The 15,556-nt window shown below is 51.8% G+C and overlaps 1 protein-coding gene across 5 annotated transcripts in view; it reads left to right on the top strand.

The window, feature by feature from the left end:
• Positions 1-15,556, top strand: part of NFATC2 (nuclear factor of activated T cells 2) — a 146,418-nt gene that overhangs the window by 120,536 nt on the left and 10,326 nt on the right. The window contains exon 10 of one of the 5 annotated variants that reach the window (XM_074347444.1): positions 14,127-14,214. The exons of the other annotated variants lie outside the window; for them this stretch is intronic. Coding sequence (XP_074203545.1) covers positions 14,127-14,170 — 44 coding nt within the window. The 3' untranslated portion in view covers positions 14,171-14,214. The remainder of the gene's footprint in view (positions 1-14,126; positions 14,215-15,556) is intronic. 5 annotated transcript variants of the gene reach the window in all.

The raw sequence follows: 15,556 nt of genomic DNA, 5'->3' as shown, positions 1-15,556 counted from the left end.
GGGTTTTTGTTTTTTTTTTTTTTTTTGGTGGGCGGTGTTGGTCCACTCTAGAAGACCTGTTTGTAGACTGGGGAATCCTTAGCAATTTCTGGGTATGGGAGGCCGCTAGGAACTACTTCTTTGCTATGTACAGTGTGTTCCCTGGCAAGTGCCTGGGACAGTGGCTTCAGGTTCAGAAGATGTCAGTGAGTAGTTGTGGTCAAAGAAAGCTTGACTTGGAGCCCCACTTAGTCTCTTCCTTGCTTGTGGCCTTGGGTGAGGCATGTGTGAAAAGCGACTTGTAGACTGTCATGTGGCCCACAGATACGGGGCAGGGCCTCCTTCAGCATGGGGTAGGCAGGCAGCTGCCTCAGGAAACTGGCAGGAGCCATCTTGTTTGGGCACTTGCCTTCTTGGTTTGCCTTTAGTCAGCTGGTGCCCATTCATTCATTCCTTCTTTGCACAGATATTCACTGGGCACCTGCTGTGTTCTCGGCTTTGTGCCAGGTGCTAGGACACAGCAGTGAATTCAGTGGACAAAAAGGACCTCCTCTGACAAAATCTCTAGGGAAGATGTTAATCAAAAGCCAACCAGTAAATAACGAGAATTTTAGGTGAGGCTCAGTGCGCTGAACAAAGCAAACAAGGTGATGGCAGGGGAGGGCATCACTTCAGACAGGGCGGTCAGGAACGGCCTGCTTGAGGAGGCAACCTTGATCTGAGACCTGAAGGAGGAGGTAGGGGAAGGGAATTGCAGGCAGAGGGAACAGCATGTGCAAAGTGCCAGCACTCAGAAGAAGCCTGGTTTGTGTGGAGGACAGAGAGAGGACTGGTGTAGCTGAGATTCGTGACCAGGAGATGAGTGAAAGGGAGATTTTGAGGGTAGGCCAGACCATGCAGGGCCTCCGAGGCCACAGCGAGAGGTTTGGATGTGACTCTGAGAGGGCAAGGAAGCTGGTGGCAGGTGGCAGGTGGCAGGTTGCAGGCTGGGATGTGTACTTGCCAGGCCGGCAAGTACAGGAAATAATTACAACAGTCCCTCCCACTTAATAAGCACCTTTAAGGGCAGAGACTAATCATCTCCAAATCACAGCTGGGAAACCAGGCCGAGGAGCGAGGCAGTGATTGGTCTCCGGTCACACAGCTAGAGGCCTAGAGGGTGAGCTGTTAGAGGCATGTGTGTGAGAGAATGGTCTAGATTCAGTTCACGAAGAGAACGGAGCATGTGTCTTGGGCTTTTCGCTCTCTGTCTGAGATACCAGAAAATCAGCTTTCCCTCCGGACCCGCCAAGCTGCCCGCCTCCTGGACGCCTCGGCATGGGTACCTGCAGGAATCTCAGACTCAGCCAGTGCCAAAGTGAGCTCATACTGGTCCTGCGCTATTCCTATCTCCCCTCTCCTGTCTGTCCTAAGGAATCTGGGATGCGGCTTAGGCAACTTACTTAATGTCTGTGACCTCAGTTGCCCCATCTGTAGAATGGGGATTACTAGCAGTGCTTCGGGTTTAAATGAAATGATACATGAAACGTGCAAAGAGCAGGGTCGGCCACATGGCAGGCCCTCCACACAGTAACTGTCAGCCTCATCATCTTCATCTGTCCAGGGTCGTGCAAATGTCTCAGTGTCTGCATCTGGGACGTGCCCACCCTTCTTTAATATCTTCTCACCAGTCCTGGGCAGAGGCCACCTGCTCAACAGTGAGCCTCGTTGTCAGGAGCCCTGGCCCGGGCCCTCCAGACACCCTGCTGAGTGTGGGGTGTGGCATGTTGCTTGCAGTCTTGTGCCTCCTAGCAGACTACCGGAAGCAACCTAAATAGCTATTAATATGAGTCAGCCGCATAAGGGGTACCAAGTAACTGGGGACCAGAGAGAAGGGAGACCTTTTCCTGTTTATTTTTATGCTTTGGGATTTTTTTTTTCATTTTTGCCATATGCATGTATTTACTTTAAAAAAATTAAGGGAAAAAAAAAAGGGGACACATTTTAGGTCCTAGAAATGACCCTAGAAGCTAATAAAAAAAAAATGAGGATTTAGAAATAGAAAGCTTTTAGTTCTGCTTAGGGGTGTGTCTCCCACCATTTGGTTGCATAATCATCCTTCTGGTCCAGCCCGCTCAGCTTGGAGTGGAGGGGACACGTGTGTGGTGAGATCTTCTTGCCTCTGAACCTGTGGCCACATCGTAACCTCCGCCTAGAATGCCCTTCCCTCCCTCTTGTGCCGTTTGCAGTCTGACCAGCGTTTCCAGGCTCTGACAAGCTCTCTTCTCTCTGCAGCTGCAGGGTTTTTCTCTTCCTCTGAGTCCTGGACTCACCTGGTTCTTTGCAGTTGCTGGGTATCACATATATGTTTTAGATGTTTCGACATAGTTTTTCTGTCCCCCACCTCAAGTCCAAGTCTCCAGGTGGTAAGGACTAATGTCTGTGACTTGTCTGTACCCCAGCTGCCCCCGGGCTGACTTTGCACATTGTAGGTAAGCTCTTAACAACATTTTCTAATGTCCCCTTTGTGCAAAGTCTAGCCCAGCTCCCTGCACATAAGATACTCACCATGTATTTGTGGCATTGAGTGAATATCCCAGAATGAAATGGACATCATATACTGCCTGAGTTTTAAATGATTTAGAACTATTCTTCATAAAACCACAACAATGATACTTTTTTTTTTTAGCAGATACTTCTTTTTAATAATAATTGAAGCTAACCCTTAGATCTCACATCTTGCATAATAGGTGCTCTTCTATGACATCATTATATTAACTCATTTAATTCTTACAACAGCCCCATGAGGCAGGAACTCTATTCCTGTTTTATAAAGGAGGAAACTGTAGCACAGAGAGGTTAAGTAACTGGCCCAAGATCACACAGCCAGTGAGTAAATTTGTAGATGTTCTTTATGTAGGTTTTTTTGGAGGAAAGATGCCATGCATTTCTTTGGGAGTTCAGGAGTACAAATAAAAAAACCCTGGAGCACCTGCTAGCCAGGTATGACAGTATATAAAACCTGCGGAGATGTCCTGTGTCCTGGTCCTAGAATCTGGCTTCATCAGGACAGCTTTGGAACCTAGCCTGTGAGCTTCTCCAAAGGCCTGAAAACAAGTTTGAGAGACACAGTGGGCAGAGCGATAAACTCCATCCAAAAAGAAGACCATAGAATTGAAGTGATAAATGTTTACTGAAATGCCTCTAGACACAAGATGCCAGCCAGTCACTTTCAACCTTTATAGCAGTATTTAAATTATATTTATTGTGAGCAATGGGGACACTTCTGTTGTTTGGCGTGATATGGCTGGCCTGGCGTTCTCAAAAGCAAAAGTCCTGGGGCCCTTGAACGTCCCACTGGTTCTCGGTGGGGTGGCAGGGAGGGAGGCACATCCCTGTGGGACCAGCGCAGGGGGGTTCCAGCAGGTCCCTGGACCTCTGCATTGGTGCCACGCTCGCCAGGCCTCAGACTGCTCGGTGGACTTGACAGGGCCAGAGTCCGAAGACCAGACCGGGGCAGGCCTTCAAAAATGTGCTGGCTGCTGGGCCCTCTAGAAAATCCGTCTCTTGCCTCCAGCCGGCAGCGCTGCCCAGTGCCGGGCCAGCCTGAGGTTGTTGTGACAGCAAAACTGGGTGCCATGGAAACAGTTGTGCAACCCCCAGAGCGGGCGGCCGGAGAGCCGGGCAGCTGCTCTCAGCTGGGCCAGTGCATCTTGGGTCTGCCCTCCTCCCGGACCCCTTGCTGTCCTGTTGTGCTTGGCCTGGGCTCGCTGTGGACTCGGAAGCTCTCTTTTTTGCAGGGAGACCCGCGAGCTCGCTCCCCCTTGTCATGCCAAGAGACGCCCTGCTGGCCCCTGGTTCCTGCTGCCACCTTCCAGCCCCCATTCCCCCTGAAGGCAGCATCCTCATGGGCCCAACTGGCGGAGGGTGTGAGGCGGTGGCCGGGATGCTCCGGAGTGGGTATCCGAGCTGGCCTGGGGCTTCCCTCTGTAAACAGCGCAGTGTGTGCACCCCGGGCCTGGCCAGGGCTCTCCTGGCCAGCAGGGCCTCCCACCCGCGGTGGTTCCAGGCGCTTCTGGGGGCGGAAAACAGAAACCAACCCTGTGTTTTCCAGGCTGCCAGGCTTCTGAGAAATTCATGCCTTGGCCCAGGAACTCCTTTCTCCTGCTCCCCCCCCTTAACTTTCAGAGAAGGGTGTACCCACGCCCCCCAAGCTGACTTCCTGTTCTGTTCTGATGAGGGGGAAGGTTCTGGGGAGGGTCTTTGGTCTCATCTGTAGGTGCCACCCCTTTGGTCACCGGCCCCTCCTCCGACCCAGTCCTGCAGCTGTTTGATGTCAGAGCCCAGGTCCTGGGGGCTCACCCCACCGTGGGGTCTTGACATCTGATGGTGACCAGGACTACCCTGGACAGAGTTTCCTAAATTCAAACTCTGGATCCCAGCCCAGGAGAGCCTGCTGCTCTGAGAGAGCTGCTAGCCTTTCAGGGTTCCCTCTGTGTGGCTGGTGTTGGCAGGGGGTCAGGAAGAAAAGCAATCTGTGGAAAGTAATTCCTGCTGAAATAGGAGTGACTGATAAGATGAGGGCCTCTCCTGTGGGTGCCACGAACACCCACAGGGGCTCATTCGCACTGATGGGTCTTGGAGGGAGAAATGGGGTGGGATGTTTTCCCGCGGAGGTTGGCACCTCTAGTTTCTGAGTTGGAAGGTTTGGCATCGTGGCCCAAATTTGTTGCAATTTAGTCAGTTCTTCTCAACACTTTTGCTGAGTACCTACTGTGTGCCAGGCAGAAAACAAGTCAGAGGGCACTGATCTGGTAACTTGCATTGTGGTTTGTAATACGGCCTCGTGTAGTTTGCTGTGTGTGTGTGTGTGCGCGCGCGCGTCCCCTGAAGCATGCAGAGGACCAGCCCAGGAGCTAGACTGGGCAGAAGGAATAAGTTGGCCCAGTCAGGTCCGCCTTGGACTTCAGTGGTTAACTTTGATCATTTTACGCCTGAACAAAAAAGCTTCTGTCTTTACCATTAAACCAACATTTATTGGCGAAACAGGGAGGCAGGGTAGATTGGTTTCAAGTTTGTGCCCCAGAATCCCGGCCTGCATTAAAATCCTGGCTCGGCCCTCTGCTGGCTGTGTCACTCTGATCAAGTCCTTGCAGCTCGCTGAGTCTGGGTTTACTGAACTGCAAACTGGGAGTGATGATAATGGTAACGACCTATGCGCGGGGCCTTGTGAACACGGCGGGGTTCGTGTGTCATTTCTCAGACCAGGACCCGGGACAGAGCAAGTGCTCAGAATGAGCCAGCCACCGGCATGATTTCTCCATCCCTGTGGCCAGCCAGGTCATTTGATGGGTGCTGGGTGGATGAGGGGTGGTCCCACTGGATCTCACAGTCTAAGGTGGAAGGAGGATAATAAAGACACAAGATGTGTGTTTCAGATAGTGAGACATGCTACGAAGGGGAGAAAGAGGGGCTGCAAGAGGCTTTGGACAGGGTCATCAGGGAGGGCCTCTTGGAGGAGGTGACATTCTCCTGCCCCATGTGTACCAGAAGGCCCCTCCCCCATTCCCCGCGGGGCAAGCTGTGGTGGTACAGGCTAATCCATGTATGGGAGCCACAAGGTAGTCTGTCTCCTTTTGTCTTTCTTCTGGCTTCTCTCCATTTCCTTCCCCACCTCCTTCCCCCTGCCTTCTGCTCCTTCCTTCTCTGCCCCTTCTTCTGCTCTCCTCCCTCCCTCTGTCCTCCTCTCGCCTTTTCTTCCGTTCTTCCTTTCTCTCTTTCTCCCTTCTTTCCTTCCTTTCTTTAAATACCAAATGACTTTCATGTACCTAAGATATAAAACAATACAATACAGATAAATACCGTGTACCTACCCTGAGTTTAAAGAAAAAGAACATCACCCTTACCTCTGAGCTCTGCCTTCTAAAACACTTTTTTATTTACAAACCTTCCAGTTGTGTTTCTCTACAAGAAGACCCTTTAAAAAACTTTTCTTTGATTTTCATTCTCATGGCTAAACATAATTCTTTAATATCAAACCCAATGATCAAATTTTCAACTCTGGATTCTGGGCAAGCCCACCCATCGTGGTGGTTTGAAACGAGTTTCCCATTTCTTTTCTCTGTCCAGGGCCCCTTCATCTTTTTCCCCTTCGCAATCTTTGTGCGGAAGGAGTGTGCACATGGGCTGGGTTTTGCTGACTGCAGCCTTGAGGTGCCGTCGAACGTTGTTACTTTGTCCTCGGCATCCCCTGTAAATCAGTTGTGAGACCGGTGGCTGGACCAGATTGGGCTTGATGTTTTGGGCAAGGCTGCCTCCTAAGTGATGGTGTGTTCCTCCATCAGGGGCTCCTGGAGTCTGTCTGTGTCTATTCTGCAGTGTTCACGGCCGTGATGCTGTGTGATGCTCCACGCCTGGCTCGAGCATGTAATTTTGAGTGTACAGTCTTCCCCGTCACCTTAGACTAATTACTATCTTCAATTTTGTGTTTGTCATGTCCCCCTTTTTTTTTTTTTAATAGCTTTACCGCTTGTTGGATTCTCAAAACAACACAATAAGCTTTGCATGCTCATGAACTTGACGTAACTGCAGTAAACAGCTTTCTGCAACTTGCTTTTTCCTTCAACATTATGTTCTTGGCATTCGTATGTCATCATTTTGCAGCTGTCATTCTTTTCTCTGGTTTGAGCTGCGCTTTTACGGGCCCTCCAGTGATCTGATGCCCCTCAAATCTAAAGAAATTGTTTAGGAAATCCTTTCCCACCCTGGTGTCAGAGAGCTTCTCCTAGACTGTCTTTCAAATACGTTGCAGTCTTACCTTTTGCACTTAAGTTTATAATCTACCTGGAATTGATTTTTGTGTCCGGTATGAAGTAAGGTGCTCATTTCATTATTTTCCATGCAGATAAGTAGCTGTTCTGTAAGGGGAGCATCCCAGAGGAGGTGCTATCTGAGCAGAGATACACTCACGTAGGTGATGCTCGCTCGCTGATGGTGCGTGGCTCCTATTCTCTCCTGTCCCCTCCGGTTCAACTACTGCTAGCTTGGCCACCAACCTTGCCACTAGGGTTTCAGACCAGCACTTGGAGACTGTCAAAAACCAGACTTACCTGGGCAAACTCTGTTTAAATCCAAATGAGGGATTTGTGTTTCATTCATGCACTCAACCATCCCTCCGTGAAATTTTTTACTGAGCACCTACTATGTGCTGGGCTCTGGTCTGGGTGCCAGGGATAAGGCAGAGAATGAGAGATGAGGTCCCTGCCTCCACGGGGTGATGATAGCCCAGTGAGGGGTTGATGTTACCACGTCCTGGCTTCAAGATACAGGGTCCTTATAGCCTGAGTCAGGCCAACCCTCCCCCTAAACCAGGATCCATCACCATGGCGACCTTGTGCAATGGACAGGCTGTGCCTACACTAGCGTGCCTGCGAGTTCCCCCGATCCAGCTAATGCTAAGCCTCTGTGAACACTGGCGCATGCTCACAAAACTGTCGGTGGCCATAAACGAGATGCTGTATGTGACAGCACGGGGCCTTCAGAGGAGGGGCCACTAAATGGTGCTTCATTGGCCTGTGCACACGGGGTCCTTTGGGAACCATGGAGGTGAACTTGGCCACCTGCTCATCTTTTCAAGTGGTCACACTCCCGTCAACTGTCCTCTCCGCCTGGATGGAGGAGTGTTGCACGTGGGCTGGGAGCTGTGAACCACGAAGTCCGATTCCGGTGGAGGGTGTGCCTGGGGGAGGATGCTGGGATTGAGGCCCCAGGAAGCCGAGTTGGGAGATGTGGCCGGTCTCGTGTTGCTTGACCAGAGCAGGATGAGTGTGTCCCCCGGAGGCTGGCTCAGGGCGGGGGACCTCCTCTTACCCCTCAGGGCTTGGCACCTTCTTGGCTACAGCTGATCCGCCCTCCTCCCAGTTAGCACCTCAGCTTCTCACTCAAAACTGGGGCCTCAGAACTGCCACATTTACTCATCCTGAGAGCTGGGGACAGTTTGGCATTTTTCTCGTAAGCCCCGACCAAGGTCTTGCTGGTAAGGTGTCTGGGCTGCTGGGGGCTCTGCGGGCCTGCTGCCTGGGCTGGCTTCCGGAGGCCTCTGGTTTGCAGAATGTTGGTGACTCAGAGGCTGTTCCTGCGTGTCGCTGGCCCAGTGCAGCCAGTGCACCGTGTCGGGTGGCCTGGGAGGGGGCCCCTCTTGACAGGATATGAAAGTGCATCTCTGTGAGCCCGGCTGACCTCAGACCCACTCACTCTGAAAATTCAGAAATAGTTTCTAAGGCGAAAGTGCTTTGGTAAAAGGCGGCCTGGCCACCAATCAGTTCAGTCCTTTAACCAAATGTCCTCCGTGGGGTGGACAGACATGTACTAACAGTGTTACTAGGAGCAGCCGCTAACACGGTTTTTTGTCTACTCAGCATTGTGCCAACAGTGTGCACTGCCCAGCATCTTTCTGGGAGGCACAGTATTATTCCCATTTTACAGATGAGGAAACTGAGGCCCAGGACGTTAAATGATTGGCTCACATTCCCTTAGTGAATGTGGGATGCTTACAATGTGCCAGACTCTGTTTACAGCCCTTGTGCTGACTCATTGATTCCCTCTAAAGCTTTGAAGAGCTATTATTGCCCGCTTTCTACAGGGCAGGTGCAGAGGGGGTCAGGGCTTGTTGCCTCAAGTCCAGGGCAGGACGTGCAGGCTGAACTTGGACCCCCGCAGTCTGGTTCCCACTGGAGTGTTTCTCTGCAGCTCTGCGCCGGGGTGTGAGCCCCTCACCTCTGCCTGCAGCCCCTGCCCTGGGCCCCCCGCAGCCACCACCCTCAGACACTTGCAACCTCATCAGACACAGAGAGGCTGCAGTTGTGAGATGAGTGGAAGGCGGGGAGGGGAGAAGGGGGTTTGGCCAGAGGAACCTGGGCAGCATTTGAGGCTGGATGTAGGAAGAGAAGGGAGGATTCGGACACGTAGCAGAGAGAGGGGGCTTTCCCAGCACAGAGCCAGGCGGCGTGAAGGGGTGTGTGGCAGGGGTGGCGGATGTGTGTGGGGTTGGGGCTGCAGCCGCACTTGCTCCTTGTTCCAACCCTGCCCCTGCACGGGCCCCTGGGCAGGGCACTTCCCTGGTCTGCCCCATGAACGCACAAACACCTGCTAAAGAGGAATGCTCTTGGGCAGAACAGCGCTTCCAGGACTGTCGGAGCTCCAGCTGCCATGACGGAGTCTCACAGCCTGGGCGCCTTAAACAACAGAGGTTCATTTTCTCACAGTTCTGGAGGCTGGAAGACCGAGATCCGGGTGCCAGTGTGATCGGATTCTGGGGAGTTGGTTGCCTTCTCGCTGCGCCCAGTGAGCCTGCAGACAAGCTCTCTGGTGTCTCTTCTTACAGGGCACTGATCCCATCGTGGGGGCCCCACCCTTATGGCCTCTTCTAACCCCAGGCACCTCCCCAAGGCCCACCTCCAAACACATTGCAGGTTGGGCTTCAGCATGGCCATCTGGGGGCCCCAGGCCAGTCCTTGGCAAGGACTGTACAGGGGTAGGTGTCAGGGCTCTGGCTGCATGTCCCAGGAGAGTTACAGTATCTTAGGGATACCTGGTATAATGACACACACACACACAGAGTCCTTGTTCATCACTTGGGGCGGCCTTTGAACTGAGAGCAAACCACGCCTGTGAATCTCACTTGGAGAAATTTAGGACTGGCTCTGGTCCCTGCTTAAACCTGGTGGGATTTCTGTCCAGGCAGCTGGTGGCTTCTTGTGCCTGTGAGCCTGGAAGGGGTGAGCTGGGGGGGCCCAGGTTTGTCTCGTGGTCACTCGGGTGCTTGGGGCCCTGCACCGTCCTTCTGTCCCCAGGATGTGGGTGGGTGGGCCCCACGGTGAGGGCTTGCTGAGTGCATGTGGGGACAGGCTGTGGGTCAGTCAATTCTAACGCCAAACTGGGCTGAGGGACTCGAGAGGTGGGCAGATGTGGTTGGAATCTTTGGAGGGGGGCGTTTCAGGACAAAATGCCTAAGATTGACAGGAGTGCGAGGCAGTCTGGATGCCCCCTTTGGGGCATGGGGATGTACGGATGTATCCTTCTTGGGGGGGGGGCATGGCTGTACTGGGGGCTGGTCCTGACCCACATAGGAGGACACAGAATGATCTGGAAGGTGGATTTATGAGCGGGTGGTTGGCGCCTAGGCTGGAAAAGTCCATAAACCTCCAGTGACTTCCTTCCAAGCAGCAGAGGCTGTGCTGGTTTTCGAAGGAAAGGCCTGGGGTTTGGGACCTTTCCGGGAGGCCACGAGGAGCTTCTGTGCGCCTCTGAGCGGGGTAGCTCGGGGTGGAGGTATTTCCTATTGCTTCTTGCTTGTACCTGCTCCTCACCTGGCGTGTCGGACCCGCCTTCAGTTCTGTCTCTCGGGCACCAGCAAGGCTAAGTGAGCACCAGTGTCTTAACATAAATGTTTGGTTAGTTCCTCCAAGCCCCACAGAGAAAGATGGCTTCCCAATTAGGTATTTATTTTATCATCTCATTTGTGGTTGCAGGCTGCGTTTGGGGTTTGGATCACTGTTTCTTTCCCGGATCTCAGCTGGATGTAGTCACTGACAAGTGCTTTTCCTTTGCTTCTGGATTTTTCTTTCTTTCTTTTTTTTTCTTTTAAAGGCAGCAGCTCATTTTGCAGTGCTTTGTGGCTGATGCCTCCCTGCAGAGGTTTGGGGCCAGGGCCGTGACGAAACGGCCAGAGGACGAGGAAGCCTGCCGTGGTTTGTTTAGAATGCTTTCCTGCCTGCGGTCGCTACCTTCGAAGCTGTGTGGTTGCTTGATAGGAGAGGTGCCTCTTAACTGCCTGTAATCGGAAGAAATTCTGCTGAACTGGAGAAAAGCTGGGCAGATGAGCTCAGCTCAGCTCAGCTCAGAGTTTGGACAGGGGGTTAGTCCTCCCTTGTCGGGCAGCTTAGCTCAGAGAAAGTCCGAGTTGTTTCTCCGTAGACTGTGCGTCAGTGTGGAATCAGGGCCGAGGTGGAGAAACAAGGCGTGTTCCGCACTGGTGGGGAGGGACATCGGTCTTTTCACCATAGATCCGTTAACCTGCACGCACCTTAGACCAGCCTAAGTCCTGTGACACAGATGCGCCCAAGTCTTCCCCTTACTGCCATCCTGTTTCAAGACGTGCGCCCGGCTCTCGGGAGGCTGGAAGCTGGTTGCGTCGTTTGTCAAGGTGATAGGTTCTTGAGTCTGTATTTTTTGTTTTATCTGTTGACACCTTGTACTTTCCTGTTAATTATCTGTGTTAAGTAATCAGTGAATCATTTCCCATCTATATCCCCAATGATCATGTAATCTACAAGACTGGCAGGACAGTTCACCGACTGAGGCCGAGGCTGTAAAAATGCAACATTACGATCTAGGTCTTCAGCCGTAGCCTCGTTAAAAAAAAAAAAACAACTCAAAATGTGGCAGTGATCCTGGGACCTGAGTCCACTCACCTCAGTCACATACAGTAACTCTCAACACTGCCTTCCCTCACGACAGCTGTCCCCGTCTTATTAACAGCTGACTGGAGCGGGCACACTGATCAGTGGGACAGATCTCGTCTTTCAACATGTAGGGACGCAGATCTGTATTCTTGGTTATTAGAGAGGAGGGGATGGGACTGGTCCATCTCCTTCGCATCGTTTCTCTCACTCTTCCGTCTGCTCTCTGAGTCCATTTGGCAGCGTTAATGAACATTTGCGCACGAAGGAGCCAGCCAGCTACCTCATCTCATTCAGTCCTCACAGTTGCCGAGGAAGTCTTCTGATCTCCCTCTGGGGGAAAACTGAGGCTCAGGGAGAGGGCATGAGACTTTCACCAATATATCAACAGGGTGGTTTTGCGTCCAGGCTTCTGATGCAAAACTGCATTTTAACTGAGCCCCCAGGGCAGCCCAATGCTCTTCTGAACATGGGAAGCCCTGACCTGGGATGAGCACCTGTGGAGTGGGGGCCATTCCTGGACAAGTTGCTTCATTTTTTCCTCTGCCTCAGTACCTCAATCTGAGAAATGGGCGTCACCCCACCAACCCTCAGATATAACTGTGAGGCCTGAGTAAGGCATGTGAACAGCCACCTGCAGAGTAGGATGGTAGGGAGTCAGGGTCTTCCTCTGGCTCTTGGTGCCCGCCTCCCACCAGGAAGCAGACGATGAAAGAGCGAAACTTTGACTAAACAGGAAGCTGCGCCTCAAAAGTCCACAGACACCCGATCGGTTTGATGCTTTATAAATGCTGAACTCTGACAAGGGGGCGGGGCATGGAGACAGGACCGGGCTTCCTGACTACTGGCCTTACTGGCCGCTAGTATGAAGGGCCTGGGCCCCGGGGCTCCACATGCATTCAGAGTGCTGCTCGAAGGCCGTGACCTTGGACCTGTGCAAGGTACCCATGAAGTGCTCCTTGAATGGGCACCTATGGATAGAGTGAAAACACCTTGGCTACCTGAGCACCTTGGAGCCGTTCTTGCTGAGGAGTAACAACTGAGCCACAGGCTCAACTTTACCCAACAGCCGGTGCTCCTGTTGGAACTTTAAGAGACCAGGGACCCCCGTACCGAGGCAGGGAGACAGCTGAGGGGCCAGTGCAGTGAGCTAGACTGGAGGTGGCAGAGGCTGTCGGGTCCGGATATATTTTGAGGGTAAATCCAGAAGTATTTGCATCTGGAGGGGATGTGGGCTGTGACCAAGATTGGCCTGAAGAAGGGAGTGTTTCCTATCATGAGACGATTATAGGAGGGTTGTTGGGGGTGAAGGTTGGGGGGCGGGTAGTGAGGGTCAGGAGGTTGGTTTTGACCATGTTAAGTCTGAGATGCCCAATGAGCAGTTAGCTCTCTAAGTCTGAAGTTCAGGGGTGAGGTCTGGGCTGGAAACATTAACTGGGCCACAGTCAGGGTAGAGGCGGTATTTTAAGACCTGGAGTGAATGGTTTGACAATGCCCGTGCTCTTGGATTTGAGCAAGCCCAGGTGGAGTCGAGACAGGGAAGTATGATAGTGAGGGAGCTGCCTTGGGGCCACAAGCACCTGGGATTTTGGACACGGGGGCCTTTTTGCTTTAGGAAATGTCTTGAAATGCATGGTCCAAACTGTGTTTACAGCCACTAGGCTCAGGAGGGGAGGTGGTTATTTTGTCTTGGGCTGTGACTCACCCCAGCCAGTCCCAATCGAACAAACCTTACTGCAGCCCAGCTCTTGGGAGTCCAGGCCTGTAAACTGCAGGAGAGAACTCAGTGTTCTCTGCCTTGAAGATGAGATTTCAGGGAGCTCATGCCTCTCCTTCAGAGAGCATCCTTGTTCACCTCACGATGAGAACAAAGTTGCATCTAGTAAAAAGCTGGATCAGTCCCTGCAAGAAATTAATCCCAGAAAGTGTTTCTAAACCAAGCACTCAAAATGGCACTTACCATTTAGCCATTTAAAAGGGGTTGCGAGAACAAGTGTTTTGAAAGCTTTAGGCATTACAGAGCTCTAGAGAGGGGCTATTTAAAATTGAAGAGAACATGTGATATAATTGAATGCCTGTAAAGTTCCCTGCTCCCGTCTCCTTTCTACGTGCCTTCAGTGCTCTGTAAAAATAGTAACAGTCGACCGAAGAAAAACAGGAAGAAAGTGTACAGTCTTATGAATTTGCATGCCCGCTGAGGTTGTATCACTAGCAAGAAGGAAGCAGGGGTCAAGTTTAGCATATATAAAAGCCTGAAGGAGGAAGGTAACATTGAGGTAGATCTGTCATGAAATTCTGATTTTCTTTGCCTGCCACAGCTGCCAGCATTATTTTCTCTTTAGAAACTCCATGAGGTACCAGCTGCAGAGCCATTTTGTCTAGCTTTAAAAAAAAAACAAAAAAAACCCAACCCAAACCACCATAATCTTGCTGGTATATTTTGATTTCAGAGATCCCTATTTCTTTGCACAAAGTCATCTCAGTGATTATTACTCTGGTTTGGAGTTAATTCTGGCACAAATGTTAAGATGATAATAGAATTTGGGCTTCAACTACAGCCAGAGGGTTAAGTTTGATCCTGGGTTCTGAGTGGCCCTAGGTTAAGGGCTACTCCTGAATTGGATGATGATAACATGAGTTGGAAGCATAATAGAGGTCAAAGGTGATTTTTTTTTTCTTCTCAAAAATGGTTTTGCAAATCTTTTTCAGAGCTGATAGACACACACCTTAGCTGGATACAAAACATATTATGAAACAGAATGACTGTGATCTTTGATCCGAGAAATCAAAGTTAAAGGTAATTGATATCTTCTGCCTTTCCTTTTGTTTTCCAGCTGTGTGTTTTCTTAACTTGAATTTTTTTCTTTTTTTGTAAAAGAAAACTTTACAACCTGAAGGCCCTCTCTCCTCGTTTTCCAACATTTCTCGCTCTTAAGAGCTAGACTCCACCCCTTTGTCAAGGGGACACCCCTGGGGGACATACCTGAGATTCTTGGAGGCTGGAGCCCAAGGTTGGGGTGGGGAATAGGGTGGCGATGGGGCTCTGGGAATTTGCATGCTCTTCCGGGGCCCCATCGCCCTATTCCAGGAAGAAGGCAGTAGTGCCGGGTTCCAGCCCTTGGAAGTTCTGCTCCTGCCCTGTGCCAGCTCCCTTTTGGTTTTATACACTTTGCTTGGTGTTTCCAGTCCGGGAAGGCTCTCCATCAGTGGCGGGGCGTTCTGCACTGGGGAACGAGAGAGGGGGCAGGTAGATCAGAAAATTGCCCTGTGCAGTGGTCATTTCCAGTCTTGATCTCATCAACTCAAAGTTCCACCTCCCCCCCAGGGCTTTCTTATGGGCTTTGGAAGGTGTTAACTCACTGCTCGGTTTCTGGATGTGAAACCAGCCTGTGGAACTGGGATAGGGCTGAGTGTGGTTTTCCCACGGACTCAGCGGTGCCCCTCACCTTAGCTGCAAGCAGTAGGGCCCCTCCATTGACCCAGTGACTTTGGATTCTGGGCCTCCATGGAAGAGCCTGGGAACCAGCGCAGCGATCAGGGGCTCTGGGGGTGGGGCGTCCACATGAGACAGTGAGGATGTCACTGTACCTGTCTGTGCCTCAGCTGGTTAGATGCTCCTGCTGTGCTTTAACCCTCCGGCACACTGGTTAGCATCAGTGAGCACGTGCTGCACCCAGCACAGGGTGGCGCTCACCATAGTCAGCCCGGGTCAGTATTTATTGTTGGGTTACCTGCCTCACTGGGCCGTGGCTTTTGAATTGTCCATTTGTCAGTGAAAGCGGGTTCGCTACATCACAGGCCAGACCCCGAAGTCCTCGGCACACTGATGTCCCATGCTGAAAACCCAGGAGAAATAACCGTCAGATGTCACGCCCTTTAGCCCACAGTGGAGCGGACATCCCAGAGCCCTGGTTCCCAGGCATGCTCTCCACCAGCGGTCCTGGGCTGGTTACCTGCCCGGTGCCGAGTCCCTCCCCAGGGCTTCGCAGCCAGGGAATCAGGATGACAAAGCTGCAGCTGAGTGATCAGCGCTGAGACTCAGCCACTTGGTCAGTCAAAGGGCCTTTTTAGTGTGCTTCCCCCCTCCCCGGTGTTAGAACTTGGCCGTGCTTCTGACCTTGCAGGGCCTGGGAACTCCG

The sequence above is a fragment of the Camelus bactrianus genome, chromosome 19 (genome assembly GCF_048773025.1).
Source record: "Camelus bactrianus isolate YW-2024 breed Bactrian camel chromosome 19, ASM4877302v1, whole genome shotgun sequence".
Lineage (NCBI taxonomy): Eukaryota > Metazoa > Chordata > Mammalia > Artiodactyla > Camelidae > Camelus > Camelus bactrianus.
Note: the sequence above shows the minus strand (reverse complement) of the source record. Positions and strands in the feature narration are given on the sequence as shown.